Source organism: Paroedura picta, chromosome 4 (genome assembly GCF_049243985.1).
Source record: "Paroedura picta isolate Pp20150507F chromosome 4, Ppicta_v3.0, whole genome shotgun sequence".
NCBI lineage: Eukaryota > Metazoa > Chordata > Lepidosauria > Squamata > Gekkonidae > Paroedura > Paroedura picta.
Genome location: NC_135372.1, coordinates 123,020,281 through 123,042,945, shown reverse-complemented (window position 1 = coordinate 123,042,945; position 22,665 = coordinate 123,020,281). Strand labels below are relative to the sequence as shown.

The following is a 22,665-nucleotide window of genomic DNA, read 5'->3' as shown; positions in this document are numbered from 1 at the left end:
GTTTGTCTCTGTGCCCACAAATGCTACGTTCAGTCTGAGAAAAATTGTTTGTACCTTCAAAAGGCTAAAAAAAGGTGAACTGCTACTATGTTAGAGTTGCCAATATTTCAGTGAGCCACGACCTTTAGCATCTGTTTGGGGTACCAACATTAACAAGTTTATCTCCCTACTTTAAACGCTCCAGCGGCTGTTTTGGGGGGCATTCCTAAACTGAGGTATATACTTCTAAATCCATGGATTTCAATAGACTTTGAAGGGGGTCACTCTGCTAGGATTGCGCCAAAATCCAGGAGATAAGAGTGAATGTGGGCAGGAATTTAGAAAATGCTCAATTTCCCATCCACATGGTATGGAAACGTTCATGTCAAACCAAGTTGGGGAAACATTACATCAAAGTGTGGCAAAATCCACAGAGTGATTGTCAAAACAAAACAAAAAGAGCACCGCGAAACTTCTGTTTGAATGCCAAACTAAACCTCCATATAGAAACAATCTGCAGGTAAGTGTTCAAAACAAAAGAGTGGATCAAGCTAGGTTTTTTTTCTTTATGCAGAAGATTTTTGAGAAAATTCATCTGCATATAGTGACGTTGTACATGCGTTGAAATATACCCCACACGAAATGGTGCCCGCACTTATTGGGCGGATTGTGGGTACCTTTCTAAAAAGCCCTTCTTTGGAAAGTGAGTGCTTTCTTAGTATGAAGAAACGTCAAAGCAGCCATGGCATGGACTTGCTACAAAAAACGGATTCCATTCCCCTTGCTCTCACGCTTGTAAATGTTATACATTGCCAGCTTGTGCAGGCTTCAACTCATCTCGATTTTTAACTGAGAATGGCTGTGTTTTGTTCAGGTTGCTGTCCAGCACAGTACATCATTGTACAACACTGTATGGTCACTGATGTACAATATCAGTTTCCTGTCACCTGAAACAAGGGTTATCACTACCTTGGTTTGTCTGGTGGGGGCTTTGTCCCTGCAACACCTGTTTGACAGTCAGAATTCAAACAAATGCCCCTCACAGTATCTCTCCATTGAGGAAAGCCTTGCTTAATGAATTTTGACCCATTAGGAAGTTGTTAAATGTACAATGTTTGTCAGGATAAAACTTTAAAGGAAGCAATCCAGGTGAATAGAAATTAAAGTTTATGCCCTTAGTTGTAGTAAACGATATTTGCCAATTTTTTAACCTGTTTCTGTTCTTTTGCTTTTGTGTAACTTTATATATCATGCTGTAAAAGGTTTCATTTCTTTTTAAATGTGTTTGTTTATTTGACTTCATTTATACCACACTGTTCTCTCCAGAGGGGATCCACAATGGCTTCCCTCCCTTTTGACCACAACAACCCTGTGAGGTAGGTCAGGCTGAGACTGTGTGACTGTTCCAAGGTCAACTAGCATATTTTCATGAGCAGATTGGAAATTAAAACCTGGGTCTCCTGGATCCTAGTCTGCCGCTGTAACTACTACACTACACTGCTGCTCCAACTGGTTTCTACATATTGAATTGCTTTGGCCTTTCCTGTTTCACTCCACCTCCTGAACTAATTCTGCCAAGATCTCTTTGAAGCTAATGTTGCCAATGAAGAGACTTACATCTGACATAATTGTTCCCTGTGTCCACCAAGGTAGTAACCGTTCACCCAAGGTTCTACCAATGTGTTTTTGATGACGATTTGAGACTGCAAAAAACAACAGGGAGGCTATTTGGCCAGAAGGTGTGGCGCTATGATCTACAATAGGCTGGATGAATCACCAAGAGAACTTTTCCTTTCCTTTCCTTTATAACAGAAGGCTGGAAAGGAAAGGGGCGTGTCTAGTTTCAACTCTAGAGGCATCACTAAAGTACCCCCAATGGATGCCCACTCAGCCTTTTCCTGTAGACGTGCCAACTGTTCACCTGGCCTCTTTAGCTGTCCTTTTGACAGTGGCTCCATGCACAGAAGTTAGTTGTTGATAATGCTTGTTTCCAATACTATGAAAAGCTTCATTTTGCTGATTTCTACCCATTAAGCTGTGGTTTAAGACAGCAGAGTGGGCCAATTTTCTTTTTAATGTTAGCGGGCAAAGTTCCAAAGATTTCCTGCAAAATTCCAAGGCAGGGGATTGTACAGCCTCCCTTGTAAGCCTGTGCCATTGCTATACAGCTATTCTAGTTAGAAAGGGTTTCTGTTCAACCATGTTTTCTTATAATTTTCAGACCAGTGGCTTATTCCCTTTGCCATAATTGCCGCCTAGCTGGATATCTGAAATATAAAAGGACAGCTTTGTGACTGTTCCAGCTTGAATAAAACTCAAACTATATATTCATCCTTGCTACCCCTTCAGTTGGCATTGGGCAACGCCTGGATGCTTCCCAAATATTAAAAAATCAATTTATGGCACATTTGAAACTGTCACAGAGTACAGACTCTTTCACTCTTGTGCTCGTTTCTATCACCAGTTGTCAATATGTCAAAACTGCTGCAGCTCATGAGTGTTGGTTCTCAGAATGGTGCATGTGCACAGGCAATTACTGTTATATTTACTTTTTCTGTAGGTCCAATCCGGAGCAAATAGACTCTATCCGAGATGGAGTGCGCAGATACCTTCAGCTCCCCTGTGAGCAGACTGTGCTGATACTCCATGCAAAAGTTGCTCAGAAATCATACGGCAATGAAAAAAGGTAGGAAATCACCCTGAGCTTACTATTTGAGCCAGAGAACCACAGAGTCCTCTGCAGTGCAGAGAGTGCATGTGTATGTGCAGACGCCGAGGGTGATCAATTGAGACCCTGATGCTGTGTCATCCTTCTCCTCTCAAGTCGGGTGATAACCTTACCGCACATTCCACAAAGAAGGGTACACCTGCCCATTAATCTCCAATTCTGATATATGTATTTGTATTTGAAGAAGAGTTGGGTTTTATGCCCTGGTTTTACACCCTCAAAGCGGCTTACAATTGCCACCATGTCACCATGTTAGTCTGATACAGTGAAAATAAAGGAGAGTTTGGTGGCACCATAAAGACCAGCAAAATATTATCCCTTCATAAGCTTCAAGGACTAGAACCCACTTCAGAGGCCATGAGCAAATCTGCACATTCATTTTATATAGGTGGTTATAAGAAAATATCAGGGTGAAGGAATCACAAAATGCAGCATATATAGGATAAAATATAATGATGTACAATTCAGACCTAATTGGGAAAAATGCACGAGATATGCTCAGCTAAATAACACCAGTCATCAGCGGGGAGACTCGATTTTGTTATAGCTTAATCCTCTCCTCACTCTGGGTCTGCTACAGCCTAGAACCCTCCTTTCCTTTTCCTTTTCTTGGATGCTTTAGGATGCTTAGGGCTGATCCTGTGTTGAGCAGGGGGTTGGACTAGATGGCCTGTATGGCCCCTTCCAACTCTATGATTCTATGATTCTTCCAGTTCTTCCCAGGCAGAAGAAGCTCTTTAAAGGTCTAAAATGGAAGTGATGCAGAGCTTGTTTGTTTGTTTATTGTATAGCCTGCTTTATTCTCCAATGGGAACCCAGAGCTGCTTACATCATTCACTTCTCCATTTTTATTCCCATGGCACCCTTGTGAAGTAAGTTAGGCTGAGAGGTTGTGACTGACTCAGCAGCCCCTAGCCGACTTCCATGGCAGAATGTCCCAGAAGCTAATCTAACCACTGCACCACCCTCACTGGCAGTCTTCAAGCAAAGGTTGGATACACACTTTTCTTGGCTGCTGTAGGATGCTTAGGGCTGATCCTGCATTGAGCAGGGGGTTGGACTAGACGGCCTGTATGGCCCCTTCCAACTCTATGATTCTATGACTCTCCAGCTTTGTCCTTTTGAAAAAGGAATTTAGCTTCATGTTGGAATTTAGCCTTATGTTGACTGCAGATGGAGTATCCAAATAGACACTCCACCAATAGCCAGCGCACAGTTAGTCCCTTGCACAGGATGAGATGAGGTTTTCCTTTGACTCGTCTCACAGTCAGTTCTATCGGAATAAAAATCCTGAATTCTGGTTCATTCCAAAGTGAGAGGCGGTGTAAATCCTGTTAAGGTAAGGTAAGGTATCCCCTGTGCAAGCACCGAGTCATGTCTGACCCTTGGGGTGACGCCCTCTAGCGTTTTCATGGCAGACTCAATACGGGGTGGTTTGCCAGTGCCTTCCCCAGTCATTACCGTTTACCCCCCAGCAAGCTGGGTACTCATTTTACCGACCTCGGAAGGATGGAAGGCTGAGTCAACTTTGAGCCGGCTGCTGGGATCGAACTCCCAGCCTCATGGGCAGAGCTTTCAGACTGCATGTCTGCTGCCTTACCACTCTGTGCCACAAGAGGCTCATTAAATCCTGTTAGGAAATCACAATTCAGCAATTTTATGTTGGAGTCCCCCTTTTCTTCTTCTCCTTTTGAAGAACTGTGACAAGAATTGTGTCAGAAGCTGAGCATCCTGGTCGCCTGAAATAGTCATTCAACTGCTGAAATGGCCTCTGGTCAAGGAAGCACAGGGTTAGTGATCTTAGTGCTAGTCAATCCCCCCCCCCACACACACACACAAAGCCCTTGGCCAACTTCACATAACCATCTATTTCCAAAGTGGACATGATATGAAGCATCTTGGGCTAATGCTTCTGTGACACAAAGTGTTCCAGAAAATGGAAACGCTGTGGATTTGGCAGGACAAAAAGAACTAGCTCTACACATTCCAGTTCAAACTTCAATAAGTCTCTGTGCTACTTCTTTTTCCTTGTGTATACGGAATCCAGGACCGTATATCATAATAAATGTGCTGAAAAATACTATTATTGCATGGGGCTATCACACCACCCATTCTAGTGTTTTGATTACTAACATTTTATGTGGTGTCAATGCGCCATGAATCTCAGCCATTCACGTGAGTTTAAAGATGGCGGAAACCCAAACAAAACACAGGAAAACATGTTTCCAAACCTCTGGGCCTCCGCTTATTTGTGTTGGTCTACAGATCTGGCTGTGAATGTCAACTCTGTGCTCAACCTGTTGGAACTTCCACATTCCTGGCTAGAAAAGTCACCATGACAAGTTCTTCCTCTGCTCCAGCAGGAAAGAAATGCAAGCTTATTTCCCTATATAATCGCCACCATCTTGCATTGGTCTGCTCAGCTTACAGAGCCTCTGATAGATGTGGCTGTTCCGTGCAGACTTCTGGAGCCGATGGGGAGGGGGTATCAAAGAAGTGGCAAGACTTAATCATGGGTGGTGGCAGTTGCAAGAAGAAACCCTGTAGGAGTTGCTTCAATGAAGTCTTTAGGAGAGCCAGCTTGGTGTAGTGGTTAGGAGTGCAGATTTCTAATCTGGAGAGCCAGGTTTGATTTCACACTCCCCCACATGCAGCCAGCTGGATGACCTTGGGCTCGCCACAGCACTGATAAAGCTGTTCTGATTGAGTAGTGATATCAGGGCTCTCTCAGCCTCATCTCCCTCACAGGGTGTCTGTTGTGGGGAGAGGAAAGGGAAGGTGATTGTAAGCCACTTTGAGACTCCTTCGGGTAGGGAAAAGCAGCATATAAGAACCAACTCTTCTTCTTCTTCTTCTTCTTCTTCTTCTTCTTCTTCTTCTTCTTCTTCTTCTTCTTCCTCTGTCTCTTTCGATACTGACATTCCTGTTTTCTGCCCCTTTACACTGACTAGTGAGGGGGCTGAGGGATGTGCTAGGAGGCCAAAGACTTAGGATATGATTCCACAACAAAGACTTTATGGACTGAGAGGCCAGGTGACAGACAGTACTAGTAGGGAGTGCTGGTTTTAAACTGAGTTTGAAGTTTCTCCTCACATTAGTTTGTTAGTCTCAGGTAAATTTATTGCTTGCTTCAGATGTGATAACAAACTGTAGTTCACTGTGTTACCTTCTCAAGTCTGCAAAGTGGGAAATAATTTGTCACTGGATACACTATGAAACTCATTGGATCAATTGAGTTGCAAGTGAGAAATCAAGCCCTGCAGTGTATACCTTCTCTTTTAAAGATTAGAACAGCACGGCCTTCATTGTCATAGCCCCTGTGCTCTGAAGTGCTCAGCCTAGTGAAGTGAGTCAATGCTCTTCTTTAGCCCTCCACAAGAGAAGGACAACTTTTAAAATTTCAGCTTCCATTCAGCTGATTTCTTTGATGTGGTCATTAGTTCCTTTGTTGCATTGCTGTATGATTTTACTGCTGTTTATCTACTGTCTCAGCTCAAAAATATTTATATTTTTGCATCAGCCTGGAAAAATGGCTGAGAAATGTTTTAAGCGAATAGACAAATAATGGTTAAGCAGTGATTTGAACATTTAGTCACAGCCCAGGGCTTCATCAAAAAGGTTATAACAATATCTGAAAATCTTGTGAGAGTCCGAGTATCATAGGGAACACATACCTGCTGTGGGACTCCATGGTCCTGGCCCCCTCTCTCTCTGACACATACACACTTCCCCCCTCCTCTCTTCTGCTTACCTCTAGTTCCTGGCCTCTCCCCCTCAATCCCTCCCTCCCCAGCACATGCAGTTTCCCCACCTGCTCCCTTCTTGCCTCTCCCACCTACCTCTCCTTCATGGTCCCTCCCCCTCCATCACCAGTGGCACACCAGAGATCCTAAGCCCACCCTGGTGTGGCGGCTACACGTCTCCCTGCTTCCCAAGCCTGCACCACTCTGCAGAGGGTGGGACCAGCCTGGGACACTTCCCAGGTACCACTGCCAGCAGAGCTCCAAGGCCCACCCTAAGGCAGGGCAACGGAAGTCACATCCGTTATCATTTCCATTTGAGGGAATGCTATAGTAGATGTGTTCCACATCAATAATTTTCATGCTTGAAATCAGAGGTTGTGATCTAGAGGGGGGCTATAAGGGGAATGGGGTAAGAGAGTTGCTAGCATGGTTCCATATATGTATATACAAAGCCTTCTGTGATCAACTTCATGAAATAGATTCCTGCAGTGGAACAGATTCTGTGAGTACACTTTTCTTTTTCCTGTTAATGATTTTTGCACCAGCCTTTGAATCTTTTATAAAATAGCATGCATAGATTTTGCATTAGAATGCTCCAGAGGAATAACAGAGAAACTTCCTTAGCTTAATATTTGCTTGGCAGACAAAATTATTTTATTTCTTATCAGGTTTTTCTGCCCACCACCTTGTGTTTATCTCACTGGACCAGGCTGGAAACTAAAGCAGGAAGAACTGAAAGGTAGGGCCGGTTGAATGCTGAAGTAATATAATGGATGGCCTGAATCCGGCATTTCTCAAACTTGTGGCTTTTCATTTGGAGGAAGAGGCATTTAATTAGGAGAAAGTATTGTTAACCTGGAGTAAAGTTGCCAAGAGACCCTGAGAATTTGTGCTATCTCCTTTTTGTTTCCAGCTCAAGATCGGACAGCACCCAGTTTCAAAATATGTGGGTACATGGGGCTAGACAGTGCGGGCAGCAGCCATGTGGAAACTCAGAAATTAAACTTTGAGGAACAGGCAGATTCCAAGGTAAGCTACATACTGTGCCTCTACTCATCATGGACATCAGTGGACCATGGGTATCAACAATGTACCTATCTCATAATGCATTTTTATGGTGGCTCTCAGTGCTCATCAGTTTGTTTGTGCCTACCAGAAACGATTGTATCCATTGTGTTAAAAACTACTGTTGTTGTTTTTTTTGGCTGTTTCTTGAAATTTTCTTTTCTTTTGTGGTATTAAATCCCATTGATTCCAATTAAAGTGTTAATCCAACTTGCTTGGTGGTCTCCCATCCACATACTGACCAGGGTCATTCATGCTTAGCTTACAAGATACGATGAGATCAGTCCAGCCTGGCCATCCAGGTCAGGGTAGAAGTTTCACATTGCATTGCTTGGTTGAAATGGCTGTTCTTGCAACTGGCACAGAAGCAAATCAAACTGAACGTAGCTCTGAGCTCAACCAGCAAAGAAACATACCGAACATTGTTTGAGTGGCAGTTCTGTTATAACTACTGAGACAAGGGGGAAAGACACAATGGGAATTGTTGGTGCCAAGCCACATTCCCCAATCCAACTGGTGAAGTTGTGCTCACAAGCTTACGTTGTGCTTGAAGTTGAAGGAGCAGACCCAAAAACACACTCCCCACATGTGTACGTTAGCAGGGGATCTGATGTAACCAGCCAATATACAGAATCACAGAATCATAGGGCCTTTTTGCACGGGGATCTTTGTTGCAAATTGTTTGCGGAATGAAAAATCGCCATTTAAAATAGTGGAATTCGTCGTTATGCATACCTGCCTTTGTAGTGGAATCAGTTGCGTTTTTTAGCGTTTCCCACAGGCTTCCGATCTCGGCAGAAATCGCTAGAAAGGAAGCGCTATTGCCAAGCTCGTCCCGCCCCTGGCTGTCAAGCAGCCAATGGGCAGCCGTTAGCATGCTCCCAAACAGCCCCTTTCCCTTTAAGGAAGGTTTTTTTAAAAAAAAAAAACCAGACCCATTGTAACGAATCTGGGTAGATTCGTTGCAACGGAGAGACCCATCCAGCTGCCTGGGGTGTTTGAGCTGTCGTTTGATCGGTTGATCGTTAACACGCTGCCTCAGAGTGAAAAAAAAAAATCCCCCCCCCCTCTCACGGGCCCGATTTTCGGCTGAATGGAATGTGTGAAATGTGTGTGTGAAATGTGTGTGTGAAATGTGTGTGCTTAGTGACTGAAGGGGAGGGACTGAAGCCGGGAAGCTTCTGTTTGAGCTGTCATTTGATCGTGGCCACGCTGCCTCGGAGTGGAAAAAAAAATCCCCCCCCCCCTCACGGGCGCGATTTTCAGCCGAAACAGTGTGAAAAATAAAGGGAAAATACATCAGCAAACGGGCTTCTGCGGGCTTCTTGTGACTGTAAACAGCTCTGAGGAGGGACTGCAGCCTGGGAAGCCTCACTGGCTAAACGGAGGCTCGCCGGTGCGTTGATCTCCACTCGCTCGGGGAAAAAAAAATGGCGATCACTTCGCCGGAAGTTTGGAGGACAGGCTCAGGAGGAGGGACTTTGAACAAACCGCAACAATCGGAACGCACAGGTCTTTTTCGCTACTGTTGCAGATTGGTTGCAGGAGTGTATCGCTTTCCGGAGGGTGAATCCACTTTTTGGGATTCCCCTAAAAGCGCCACAACGAAGCGCTTTTTGCTGATTGGTTTCAGAAGTGTTGCAGATTGTCTACGACGTCGTGCGTTAAGGCAAATTAGTAGCGTTTTCAATTAGCAACCATTGTGCTATTTTGAAGCCGTGCAAAAAGCCCCATAGAGTTGGAAGGGGCCGTACAGGCCATCTGGTCCAACCCCCTGCTCAACGCAGGATCAGCCCAAAGCATCCTAAAGCATCCAAGGAAAGTGTGTATCCAACCTTTGCTTGAAGACTGCCAGTGAGGGGGAGCTCACCACCTCCTTAGGCAGCCTATTCCACTGCTGAACTACTCTGACTGTGAAAATTTTTTTCCTGATATCTAGCCCATATCGTTGTACTTGTAGTTTAAACCCATTACTGCGTGTCCTCTCCTCTGCAGCCAACGGAAACAGCATCCTGCCCTCCTCCAAGTGACAACCTTTCAAATACTTAAAGAGGGCTATCATGTCCCCTCTCAACCTCCTTTTCTCCAGGCTGAACATTGCCAAGTCCCTCAACCAATACTTAGAGAATGGTAGAGACTGGCAGAGATCGGATAATACAGGCACCTTGCCATTCAGAAGGTCATATAACCCAACCAGAATGATCCTCTTACAGCACTGCATAGTGTAGATGAGGATCCCCTTTTGCTTTCCATTCATGCACTGTGGTCAGGAATAATATACTTATCAGCGGACTTATGGAGGAATCTTGGCAGGTTTACTTAGAAGAAAGTCCCACTGTATTCAGTGGGGTTACTCCTAAGTAAATGCCGATCACAGTATCATTTGTTGGTTGCAAACGGTGTGGGGTCAACATCATCAACAGTGTGATATTGCTGGAATGGCCCAGCAGAGATTTACAGCCATCCCTGCTCTGTGACACAACAGGACCACGGCCCAAACTTTGCCAAGGGACAGCTAAAGACCAGGGTTTGGTGTAGGGCAGGGATAGTCACCCTGTGGTCCTCCAGATGTCCATGGACTACAATTCCCATGAGCCCCTGCCAGCATTTGCTGGCAGGGGCTCATGTGAATTGTAGTCCATGGACATCTGAAGGAGCACAGGGTGACTACCCCTGGTGTAGGGAATGTAAGTCCCTGAGGAAATCAGCAAGTGCCTTGAAGAGGAAGGAAGAGGCAACTCCCATCTAACATTGTAAACTTCCAGTGGCTGGTTGGAAGGAAGATCCCTCATGGCCCAAGGCCACACTGCCCTGAAAGGACTTTGATCTCAGCCTTTCATTGCTTGAATGTCCTTTACATTAGAGTCATGGAAACTTAGAGGAAGCCTGTCCCCAGTCAGGCACTTTGCCCTTGGATGAAGTCTGGTCTAGCGTTAGGCTACAGGCTGGCAAATGTCACACAGACGAAGATGCCGGATGCAATAAAGCAGAGTGTGCGAAAGTTCCATGCGGGAGCCTCCCAGCAGCCGGAGGAGATGGCTGTTCCTTACCCACAGCGGCAGCCAACAGCTGAGTTCATTAGTCCATCTGCAGAGAGAGGAGCCCATAGCTTAGATTTTGGGGCCCCGCAAGAACATCGATAAAAGCCACTTTGGTCATGATCTTTGCCTCTCTATAGCCTGTGAGATGTCCCTGAGTCATTGGGCTGGATCCAGTGATCCACTGATTTAAGGATCGTGGATGTTTCCAGCCTTCCCTTATCCTCAGCAGCCTTTTCTAACCTTGAGGAAGTGTATTCATGGGCTTGCAGGACCACTGTGGACTAATAGCCTTGCAGGTTGGCTGGAAGCAGGTTGCAGCTACTCTCTTCTTCCTCTTCTGTTAGTGGACCTCTGTAAGAAAGGATGTCAGTTTTGCCCCATTTCTCTTCCCCAGTGCAGTCTTCCGACCAGCAGGATATTACTCCACCCAGCTCCTACAACCCCAGGAATAAACTTTCCCGGGTTCAGGAGTGGCTGCTGGGGGAGCAGAGCGTCCGAAAGATCCCCAGCCATCAGCTCCTTCTGCTGATGGACCATTGGACCTATATTGTCTGGTTGGAAAGAAGCCACCTGGTTCCCTGCACCAAACCTGGCAGCAATTGGGTTTTCAATGGGAGAAGTCACACAGATCTTTCCCCATTCCTCAAGAATGGCCAATCACACACAAGGGGTTTGGAGACCAAGATGTATGAGGAAAGGTTGGGGGAGCTTGGTCTGTTTAGCCTGGAGAGGACATGACTGAGATTAAAACGTTGGGTTAAATGACCATAAATAAAAATTGGTTGGACTAGGAACATGACTGAGAGAGGGCCTGATAGCCATCTTCAAGTATTTAAAAGGGGGATTGAGCAGAGTTGTTCTCTCTTGCCCCAGAGGGACAGACCAGAACAAATGGGATGAAATTAATTCAAAAGAAATTCTGTCTAAACATCAGGAAAAAGTTCCTAGCAGTTAGAGCGGTCTCTCAGTGGAACAGGCTTCCTCGGGAGGTGGTGGGTTCTCCATCTGGCAGGGGGTTGGACTAGATGACCCAGGAGGTCCCTTCCAACTCTATGATTCTAACTTCTCAGTGACCCCCTGCCATCCTCTTCAGCCTCCTCCTCACAAATCACCGTTTCCAGTTCTGCACCGTCACCTTGCAGAGCCTCACGGCAGCCAGGACAAGGCAGCATTCCAGGGTCTTCAAAGAAACCCGCCTGTCAGGGCTTTTGTCCATCCACCCTGGGCACTCTCTGCAGCTGGGGGTCTGCCAGGGATTACATGCTTTTAAAGCCATCGGCCCCTGCTGATGAACACTGATGCCGCTTGTTGCTGAGCAGATGTGCCGTCTTTCACGAGCAGATAAGTGGCGAAAGAAAACCCAGAGATCAAGAGCGGCAGAGATAACTTGGCACCTTCTTGTAGAGCAAAAATGTCTGCAGCATTATCTCCAGCCTCAGAAGAATGCGGGGACCAGCGGAGGGCCAGAAATGCTACAGAGAGGACTTTTGTGCTTGCGGCGCTGGCCTCCTTGTGAAAGCAAAGGCTATCGGAACAGAGGGAGCGCCAAGATGACTGGGAGCTGTAAACTTAGGAACTATCTTATGTTGTGCAGCGTAAATTGCACGTGAACTTTGGTTTCCATTTGGATTTCCCTGACCCCGAAGCAAACAAAGCCTTTGCTGTCACCGAATTCTTCATCCCACCTGTAATAACATCTCTAATCGCTTTCCCCTTTGCACGAACCTCAAAGCACTTTGAATGGGGAGCATTATGTGTTTCAGTGGGAGCTGTTCTGCCCCATATTTCATGCTGATTGGCTGTCAGCTGAGCCAATCAGTAGCAGTTCACACTGATCCCCCTGTGCAGGACAGTTTGTTTTCTTTCCTATGAAACGATGCCTTGCAATCTTCATTCCCCGGTAGAAGGAATCGATTTCCTCCCCTTGCTTGTTGTTGCTACCTTGTTCGGGGGCAGGAAGATGTATAACTGGGCCACGGTGTCAAGGCCAAGTGGTTTGCAATCTAACATAGTTAATTAAAGACACAGTTAAAAGAGATCTAGCATCACATGAGGCTGACTTATACTGAACCAGAGCATCCGCCCATCAGGGTCACTGTGGGCTACCCAGACTGGTAGCAGCTCTGCAGAGTCCTGTGGAGAGGTCTTTCACATCATCTCTCTCCTGGTCCTTTAACTGGAGATGCCAGGGGTTGGAGAAGATGCTCCACTAGGGCTACCAAGTCGCCCCTGACAATCAGCAGGGGATGGGGGTGTCAGGTGGCCAGATCCAGACTGGGAAACTCCCAGGGATTTGGAGATCGACCCTAGGGAGAATAGGTATGACAATGGGGGGCAGTGCCCTAGAGCAGGGGTAGTCAACCTGTGGTCCTCCAGATGTTCGTGGACTACAATTCCCATGAGCCCCTGCCAGCAAATGCCAGCAAATGAGTCCACCCTCCAAATCATCCACTTTCTACAGAGGAACTCGTCTCCATAGTCTGGAGGTGAGCTGGAATTCCAAGGGATCCCCACATTCCACCTGGAGGCTGGCATCCCTATCTCCTACTGAGCCATGACCTCTCAGCAAAATCCTCAGCAAAATCAGCAGGATAGTTTGTGCACAAGCACAACCTCCGCGGCGCACCTAAAATTAAACAGCGAGGAACAGCATGGTTTTGTTTCCATGTCTTCCGACTGTAACGCTTCAGTGTCATTTTGTCCTCACAGCGATTTTCCCTTGAATTCAGGAATTCAGCTGTGCCAAAGCTCTGTACATTTCGGACACTGACAAGAGGAAACACTTCCGGCTGGTGCTCAAGTTATTCTTCAGCAATGGCCAGGAGATTGGCACTTTCCACAGCAAGCTGATCAAAGTGATCTCCAAGCCCTCCCAGAAGAAACAGTCCTTGAAAAACACAGAGTGTGAGTGTTGCTGGGGTGGGGAGGCCAGGTGAACAGGGGTTGTTAAACCTTCTAAGCCACAGAGAAGATGGGAAGAGTGGCAGAATAAAAGAGGACTTCAATGGCAAAGACTAAGAGTTTATTCCCACATAAGCTTTTATGAGTCATAGAATCATAGAGTTGGAAGGGACCTCATGGGTCACCTAGTCCAACCCCCTGCACTATGCAGGACACTCACATCCCAATTGCTCATCCACTGTGACCTGCCACCCCCTTGAGCCTTCACAGAATCAGCCTCTCCGTCAGATGGCTATCTAGCCTTTGTTTAAAAATGTCCAAAGATGGAGAGTCAGAGCTCACTTCAACAGATGTCTGAGGCATATATCCATTAGGCCAGTTTATATACCAACCAGAAGGGAGGGTTGAAAAGAGAGGGTTCAAAACTAGGACCAGTCCAAGGAGTAATCAATTACCCGGGGAAGGCATAAGACTCCCCAACTACCATTTGCAGTGGCCTCCCCCACAGGGTTTTCAAGGCAAGAGACATTCCGAGTGGATTGCCATTTCCTGTCTCTGCATAGAGACCCTGGACTTCCTGGTGGTCTCCCATCCAATTACTAAGCAGGGCCAGTCCTGTGTGGCTTCCCAGATCTGGTGAGACCTAGCTAGCTGGGGACATGCAGGTCAGGCCCCAACTACTGGCAAAAATAAAGCCTCCAGCAGGAGGAAATGAAGCAAGCAGATACAACCGGAAGTTACTGAGATAGAGGCAAACTAATTAATGTCTAGGAAGGGTGGGCTATTCAAGGGTGAGTTAGGAATCCCAGATTCCTATTCGGCCCTGAAGGGTTACAGCAGGGAATTGCTGTGGGGTCAAACGAAGGGCAGAAAACCTGGGGCTGCAGGACGGGGGCTTCTGCCATGACTCCCTTGCATCTAAGAGCAAGACCTCATGTGAGGGTGGGGCTCTGTAAACAGATGCCTAAACATTCGCCTGCAAAACAGCAGCCAAAGACAGCTCATTATGGATTAAGGCTGAAGCATTGAGAAAGGAGGGATGAAACTTTTTTTTTTACTTCCCTGCACCAGTCACTCAATAAGCAATGCTGTCCACAATTCAGGCTGCTTTAGGCCAAGTTCATAAGGCTTCCAGGAGGCCTGGCATCTAGGCCTGATCCAGACTGGCTTAGCTCCAAGTATAAAGCTGATGCCTTCTGGCCATATATTGGGACCCTTCTTGCATCTGGGCAAATCACAATGTGAGCGACACTGTTGGGAGAAGTCACCAGCCTCTCCCCTCTGAAGGATTTGCTCTGCTTCAGCTCTCAAACAGCACTCAAGGGGAACACCTGCATTATGCCACCCTCTTCTCATTTGCCTTCCCTGGATTATCCCCTCTCCCCGCGCCTTTGCTCCAGTTTTGATATGATGTTTCCAAAAACTTTGGTGTCAAAGTGGATTAACCTGCATGTGGATGCAAAGATGTGGAGAGCCAGTTTGGTGTAGTGGTTAGGAGTGCGGACTTGTAATCTGGCATGCCAGGTTCGATTCTGCGCTCCCCCACATGCAACCAGCTGGGTGACCTTGGGCTCGCCACGGCACTGATAAAACTGTTCTGACTGGGCAGTGATATCAGTGCTCTCTCAGCCTCACCCACCCCACAGGGTGTCTGTTGTGGGGGGAGGAATGGGAAGGCGACTGTAAGCCGCTTTGAGCCTCCTTCGGGTAGGGAAAAGCGGCATATAAGAACCAACTCTTCTTCTTCTTCTTCTACATTCTCTACCCACATCTGATGTCTCTGTCTATTCCCACTCCCCCCTGCCATTCCTCTCCAGTGGCAGGAGGGATTTTTGCCGGTATAGCAATGTATCATCAGCTATATATATTTAAAAATGCTCAATGGGGCATCGATGGCACACATGAGGGGAGGCACCCCTGATTCATGCCAGGGGGGGGCTCCATTGCTGCTTCTGCATTTGCAGTGCCAGTAAGTTCACAAAAGGGGATCCCACTTGTGCGGATGCAGCCCAACTAATCTACCCTCTCCACATAACCATTTTGGTTCTGATGTTGCTAGGCCACCATAAGAAGCAACTGTGCAGAAGCAACAGCTTTTGCAATAGTTCAGTAACACGCGGCCAAAATATTATTAACGTGAAGCAGAAGGACTCCGATTTATATTCCTACCAATGTCAGTCTTATTGATGTGGAACATCTACTGACGCACTCCCTCCAACGGAAGTCTATGGACATGACATCCGTAGTCCCGCCCCCAGGGACTTCACCAGTAGGTGGACCACAGCAGCTGCAACAGAGCACTGAGATGCGCTCATTGCTCTGGCATTGTCACCACCGCTGCCAGTCTTCCAAGGCCACTCCTGCCCTCTGTAGAATGGGGGCAGCCTTGGGAGACTGGCAGGGATGGGGCCAGCCCAGTGTGACCCAGCGCTGTGCTTCGCTGTGCTTGCCCCACCCCCATCAGTCTCCCGAGGTTGCCCCTGCTCTCCAGACAGCAGGAGCGGCCTCAGAGGCATAGTGGAGGCGGCTGTGTCATGCGGGTTGGCCCTACCTCTGCCAGCAGACATGCCAGCAGGTAAGGAGAGGGTGGGGGGCAAGAATCCTTGTTGGTTGATTTTTTTCAATTTGCATTACAAACCAGTGGAAAACCCCTGAGGTTCCTCTTGGAGTGGCCTCACTAATGCCTCCTCCTTTTCTGTCGCCCCTCAGTATGTATCTCTTCTGGGTCCAAAGTCTCCCTCTTCAACCGGCTGCGCTCCCAAACAGTCAGCACCCGCTATCTTTCCGTGGAGGGTGGGGCCTTCACCGCCAGCGCCAGGCAGTGGGCAGCATTCACCCTTCATCTGGGTGAGGTTTGTTATATATCTGTTCCTTTCTACTCATTCATGCAGGACATTAAAGAGGCTTCCACTATCCAGGCAGTGACACCACTGAACCGAGGGAACTGTGCCCACGGGTGGGTGGCAGTCTCCAAAAAGAGAGCGTTTAATAACAGGATTCAGAGATGGTCAAATTAATAAAATTAACATTTTTACAAGGCCACCATTATAAGTTAAACATGTCAAATGGGCACCAGAGACTCATGGTGTCATGCAGCGCATTATAAAAATCAAATGCATTACGTTTTCTACAGGGGATGAATATAATATACCGCGATGGGGTAAACTCTGATTAATATTTAATCTGTCACTTCTTGGAAACGGCGTCAATTTGGGATTTATTTTTACTTATTTGGCCTCCTGGAGTTGTTCGTTTGGATACATGTCATCTTGTAATTGCTGTTTTCCTTGCTCATAAATGGGAATGGGTGGCAACACGGATCGAATGTGCCTTGTCATGTCTCCCCACAAAATAAAAACCCAACATGTTTGTGACCCTTGGACATTTCAAAGCACCGTATGCCAAACAAGGCAAGTGATCCAGATGGCTTGTTTTCCCTCAAGGGTCACATCACAGCCAAGCCCACTTCCTGCCCGCTGTGTTCAGCCTTTGCCCCTTTCTGTCTCCGCTGTCTTTAGCAGATGGGCATGGTGCCCAGTCCCAGAGCGAGTTCCCCCTCCGAGAAGGCTACGTTCGCTATGGAGCGACAGTCCATCTCATTTGCACAGCCACGGGTGTGGCGCTGCCCCCTTTGGTGAGTAAGGCATCAAAAGCTGCAAGCCTAAAAATGGATCGTACAGTTGTCTAGTTGGGTTGCTTATTCATATAAAACAAATATGGATATGCTGCCCTTTTTCCTGAGCCTCTCAGTATTCCATGTGGGTCCCTACGCTGTAGATTCTCAGTGTTTGTCTCCCCAGATTATTCGCAAGGTTGCCAAGCAATCTGTGCTGATGGATGTGGACGAGCCCATCTCCCAGCTGCACAAGTGTGCCTTCCAGCTTCACGGCAGTGATGGGATGTACCTGTGCCTCTCCACAGAGAAAGTGATCCAGTTCCAGGTAACAGGTTGTCCAGAGAAGAATCAGCCAACCAATGTCACTGAGCATCATCTTCCGTACTGGTGCCCAGGGGGAGTTTAAGACTGGTAAGAGGCCCCATTGGGTGGGCCTAGAGCAGGGGTCCTCAGCATTTCTGAGGCTGGGGGCACCTTAGGAATTCTGACACAGAGTGCTGGGAGCGGCCAAACCACTGGCACAAAAGGGCTCCCCAAAGGGCAGAGCCAGGCACCAAATGGCTGCAGCAGCTTAACTCCAATCACACACTGAAGATCTTTGTGTTGTGATGGCAGATGCAGCCAAAGCTATGTCTTTAAAGACCTCCACAGCAAATCAGCAGTCTTGAAGGGGAAAGCCCACCTGGCCCTGCTCACAGAATCATAGAGTTGGAAGGAGGTTCCAGGGTCATCTAGTCCAATCCCCTGAGGATTCCAGAAATTCACAACTACTTGCCCACCCACAGTGACCCCAATTCTATGCCCAGATGATGCCCCCCCCCAGAAAACCCAGATTCCCTAGCCAGTCTGGCCTGGAGGAAATTTGCCTCCTGATCCCAAAGTGGCAATTGGCATTTCCCTGGGCATTCCCTTCTCACCTCTCTTGGAGGGCACCAGGAAAGTTGTTGAGAGGAGCCATGGTGCCCACAAGCACTAGGTTGGGGACCTCTGACCCAGATGAGTGCCGGCAGGGGCGGGGCAAGAAGCACACTGGCGACCCTGAACAGCTTCTGCAACCCTAAGGAAGAGCTGGCTAGTTCAGCCAACATCAGACTCCTCACCTGTCCGACTTTCAGGACAGCATCTGGCCGTGGCTTCTTCTTGGTGTCATGGTTAACAGCGGCAGCCTCAAATCTGGAGAGATGGGTTTGATTCCCTGCTCCTCCACATGCAGCCAGCTGGGTGACCTTGGGCCAGTCACAGTCCTGCTAGAGCTATTCTCAGAGCAGTTCTATCAGAGCTCTCTCAGCCCCCATCTCCCTTACAAGGTGTCTGTTGTGGGAGAGGAAGGGAAGGCTCTATCCCCCGAATCTCCAAGAATTTCTGAACCTGGAGCTGGCAGCCCTAGCAGGATAGCCCTCATTCATAAAATCTGAAACCCAGTTCATAATTTGCCTAGACAGGAGCTGTTGCTGCTTCCCGCCCCCAACATTCCCCATGCTACTTGGGTTACATGAGAATTTAGAAAAACAAAGCACACCATGCAGACTGGCAGATCCTATGGAAGTTTCCAATCAGGGCCGCACCTCTTTGGGTTGCCAGCAGGACTGATGTGGAAACTGTCCCAGTTACCCACCCAGCGACCCTGACTATTTCTAGGAATCAGCCACCAGACTGTTCGGGCAGCAAAGGCCAGGGCTTAGCTCAAGTCCTCCACTTTTAACGCCCAGCCGTCTTGCTTGCAATTCAGGCCTCTCCCTGCCCCAGAGAAGCCAAACGTGAGTTGCTGAACGACAGCTCCTGCTGGACCATCATTGGGACAGAGACTGTGGAATACACTTTCAGTGACGGCCTGAGCTGCCTTCAGGGCCCTGTCAGCCCCACCCCTCTCATCACTGCTCTAGAGGTATGTCCCAAAAAAGAAAAAAGTGCCCATCCTCTTTCTGGTTGCTTTGTGAGAAACTTGAGCAAAAATGTTGGCCAACCCAGTTTCATTGTAAGCAAAAAACAAAGAACGGGAAGCTGAAATTCCACTTGGCATTCCTTATTCTCCTTCTGCCCCTAAGTTCTCAAGGCCATGACACATCACCCTGCCATAGACTGACTCAAACATTGGTCTACCATGGTTAGTATTGTCTTCTCTGACTGGCAGTGACTCTCCAGGGTTCTAGACAGAGAAGTCTTTCACATCACCTGTTTTACCTGCTACTTTTCCCTGGAGATACCAGGGATCGAATCTGGAACCTTCTGGATGCAAAGAAATCAGCTATCATTGAACTACAGTAGCCCCCCCCCCCCTGTACATGGGAATGGGTTGGATCCCTATGCCTTCACTCACAGAATTTGGGCATTTTAGTTTTGGGAGAATGTAAGTCTTTGCTAAAGCAAAACAGCCATTTTTTCCAGGGGGAACCAAACTCTATAATCCTGGTGATCAATTGCAATTCCAGGGTCTTTCCAGGCCTCACCTGGAGGCTGGCATCCTTATCCATTAGAACAATGGAATCCTACTTAGAATTGTAGTATGGATAAATGTCCAGTTCTGAGACCAAACTCCTTGCCTTTTCCATCACTCTAGAGCAGTGGGAACATTGCAGATTTCTACATTCCTTATGGAACCAATCAAACTCAGCACGGCCTTCATGAAACTGGCCTCAACTCTCCAAAGTCTCATTTGTTGGCTTTTCTAGACCTTTTTCTGAACCTTAAGATGGAACTGCCAGGGACTGAACCTGGAACTGTCAGTTTCAAAGCACTTTATGAGGGAAAGGTCCTTCTCAGGCCAGACTTAACTATCAGAAGGCCAAGAAGCTCTCCAGGAAAAGATGTCCCTATGCTTGTTTTAATGTCAGGAGATACAAGGCTAGGAGAGGGAAGAGGGAGTCGGGTCTGTGTTTTACTACTTGCACATGGTATTGTATGTAACCCTCCCCCTTGTGGTTCACTCCACTTCTCACAGCTGACGGGCGGAGGGGACGTGGCCATGCTAGAAGTGCAAGGCGAATACTTCCATGAAAACCTGAAGGTTTGGTTTGGAGATGTGGAAGCAGAAACTATGTACAGGTAAAGCACAGAGACAGTCTGCGGTGAACACAAGGGGGACTTCACAGCTGAAGTTCTTTTGCCATGCCATCACTTCTTGCATGATAACAGCTGGATGGCAGGAGAAATGAATGTGTAATGCTGTCAGGTGTTGTACCACATAAGAAAGGGAGCGGGAACAGGTGAGGCTGGTGATAAACTGCATCACCTGATGGGAAGCAGTAGGGTAGAGCAGGGGTAGTCGACCTGTGTTCCTCCAGATGTCCATGAACTACAATTCCCATGAGCCCCTGCCAGCATTTGCAGGCAGGGGCTCATGGGAATTGTAGTCCATGGACATCTGGAGGACCACAGGTTGACCATCCCTGGAGTATCTATTATTTATTGTATGGCAAGTGTGTAGTTTCACCAGGAGTTCTGAGAATTGTCAGGCAAGAGACATTAGAAGGTGGCTTGCCATTGCCTGCTTCATGACCCTTCGTGTTCCTTGGAGGTCTCCCATCCAAATACTAGCCAGGGTTGACGCTGCTTAGCTTCTGAAATCTGATGAGACTGGGCCAGCCTGGCCTATCCAGGTCAGGTAGAGTAGGGAAGCCACATTGGAGGCAAGTAGAAACACCGAATTGTGTTTTCTATGTGAATGCTGGTGTGGCAGATACCAGCTCAGTGTCATACCTGTTTAGCCTGGTGTAGTGGTTAAGAACAGCGGCTTCTAATCTGGAGAGCCGGGTTTGATTCCCTGCTCCTCCACAAGCAGCCAGCTGGGTGAGCCTCAGCAATCCTGTCAGAGCTCTCTCAGCCCCTTGTACGTCACAGAGTGTCTTTTGTGGGGAGAGGAAAGGAAGGCAATTGGAAGCCGCTTTGAGACCACTTCTGGTAGAGAAAAGCGTCATGTAAAAACCAGCTCTTCTTCGTCTACATGTGAACACTTGAAGCTGCCTTGTACAGGGTGAAGGTATTACTGTATCGTGGTCATTGTTGTCTGTTTTGACCAGTAGCTGCTCTCCAAGATGTCAAGCAGAGCTCCTTCTGATTAACTACTGCATCATCTTTTTGAGTTTAGGAGCCAGGAATTGAACTTGGGACATTCTGCCTGTAGAGCAGATGTTATACCACTGAGTACAGCCCCATCTCTACCTTGGAAATAAAGTCTCCAAAGGTGGTTTTACCTCATACTGTTGTTTTATATCTCGCTGAAGAGCCCAGATCAACATGCCAGGGAGGGTCCCATTTTGTCCCTCCCAACCGTCCTGAGGACTAGATTGAGCAATCCTGACTGGTCTAACTTATATTTATCCATTTAAAACATTTCTAAGCTGTCCCCAAGGCAGTGAACATCAAAACATTAAAACATTTCAGCATTAAAACAGCATTTAAGATACTATATTTTGAAATTAACCAATTAAATCAAACGTATGAACAGAAAGACGCCTAACACAACCGAGGAGGAAGGCCAATAACAGTCTGATCTAATTAAAACTCAGACATTTAACATTTTTGTCTGTTGTGCTTTCTCCCTGCAGAAATCCCAAATCCCTGGTCTGTGTGGTGCCTGACATTTCTGCATTTAGCCATGACTGGAGGTGGTTGAGATACCCCATCACTGTGCCCCTGTTGCTCCTAAGGAACGATGGCCTGATCTATTCAAGTCCTTTCAGCTTCACATACACACCAGAGCAGAATTTCTTCTCTGGACAAGCCATCTTGCAGGAGGTGACTCCAGATTCCGACAGCTTGCTCAGCACCATCCATCAGGAGTTCACCAAGTCCAACTTCCACCTCTTCATGCAAAACTAGAGCCAGAACTGGCCGTGATTTCCCTCCTCGGGGGATATTTAAAGCAGAGGTTGGATGATTATTTGTCAGGAGAGCTTTAGGTCACCCTGCAAGGTGCAGAGGGTTGGCTAAGGTGGTCGTTAGGATTCTGTGCTCTGGAGAAATGCCGAAAATTATAGTGGGCACAGGATTAAATCATTGGGCATCATTCCTTTTTGGGCATCATTCCTTCCCCCCCCCCCTAATAAAAAAAACGCCACATTTTCATGGCTGTGAAAATTTGGTTAAAAGGGGTGGTAGTCACATTAGCTGAAATCTCAGAAGTGAGAGAGGTACCTTAATGCAGGGGTGGTCAACCTGTGGTCCTCCAGATGTTCATGGACTGCAATTCCCATGAGCCCCTGCCAGCAAACGCTGGCAGGGGCTCATGGGAATTGTAGTCCATGAACATCTGGAGGACCACAGGTTGATTACCCCTGCCTTAATATACAGGGAGAGGGTTTCAGGGCCCTCCTGTGATTAGGCAAGTCGGGCTGTATTGTGTAAAATAACAAAACACACTGCAGGATATATGATGTATGATACAATAAATTGTGCCACTTTCTTCTGTTTGTACCAGGAGGCAGGATTCATCAAGGGCCAGATCATAAATCTCTGCTGTATGACAACATGCGAATCAGTCATTTTATTAAAGGGATCCCCACATTGAAGCGTTTCATTTGCTAAGTTCACAAACCCTTTTCGATCGTCCAGATTGGATGGTTATCTCATTTCATGGGTGCTGGTTTCATTTCT

General features: G+C 47.3%; 1 protein-coding gene across 1 annotated transcript; it reads left to right on the top strand.

Annotated features, from left to right (window-relative positions):
• The first annotated feature begins 1,317 nt into the window (after window positions 1–1,317).
• RBPJL (recombination signal binding protein for immunoglobulin kappa J region like) lies at window positions 1,318–22,096 on the top strand. Its single transcript, XM_077336228.1, has 11 exons — window positions 1,318–1,355; window positions 2,540–2,665; window positions 7,119–7,189; window positions 7,364–7,479; window positions 13,286–13,460; window positions 16,167–16,304; window positions 16,976–17,091; window positions 17,258–17,398; window positions 18,803–18,958; window positions 20,012–20,115; window positions 21,618–22,096. Exons 1-11 carry the CDS (start codon window positions 1,318–1,320, stop codon window positions 21,889–21,891), a joined length of 1,455 nt encoding a protein of 484 aa, XP_077192343.1. The 3' UTR covers window positions 21,892–22,096.
• The last annotated feature ends 569 nt before the right edge of the window (window positions 22,097–22,665 follow it).

Excerpts from the sequence above, each read along its gene's own strand:
- RBPJL (XM_077336228.1), top strand. The coding sequence starts at position 1,318 with ATGGCTTCCCTCCCTTTTGACCACAACAACCCTGTGAG. Across the intron at positions 7,190-7,363 it reads AAAGCAGGAAGAACTGAAAG|CTCAAGATCGGACAGCACCC; the intron begins GTAGGGCCGGTT and ends TTTTGTTTCCAG. Across the intron at positions 17,399-18,802 it reads AGAAAGTGATCCAGTTCCAG|GCCTCTCCCTGCCCCAGAGA; the intron begins GTAACAGGTTGT and ends CTTGCAATTCAG.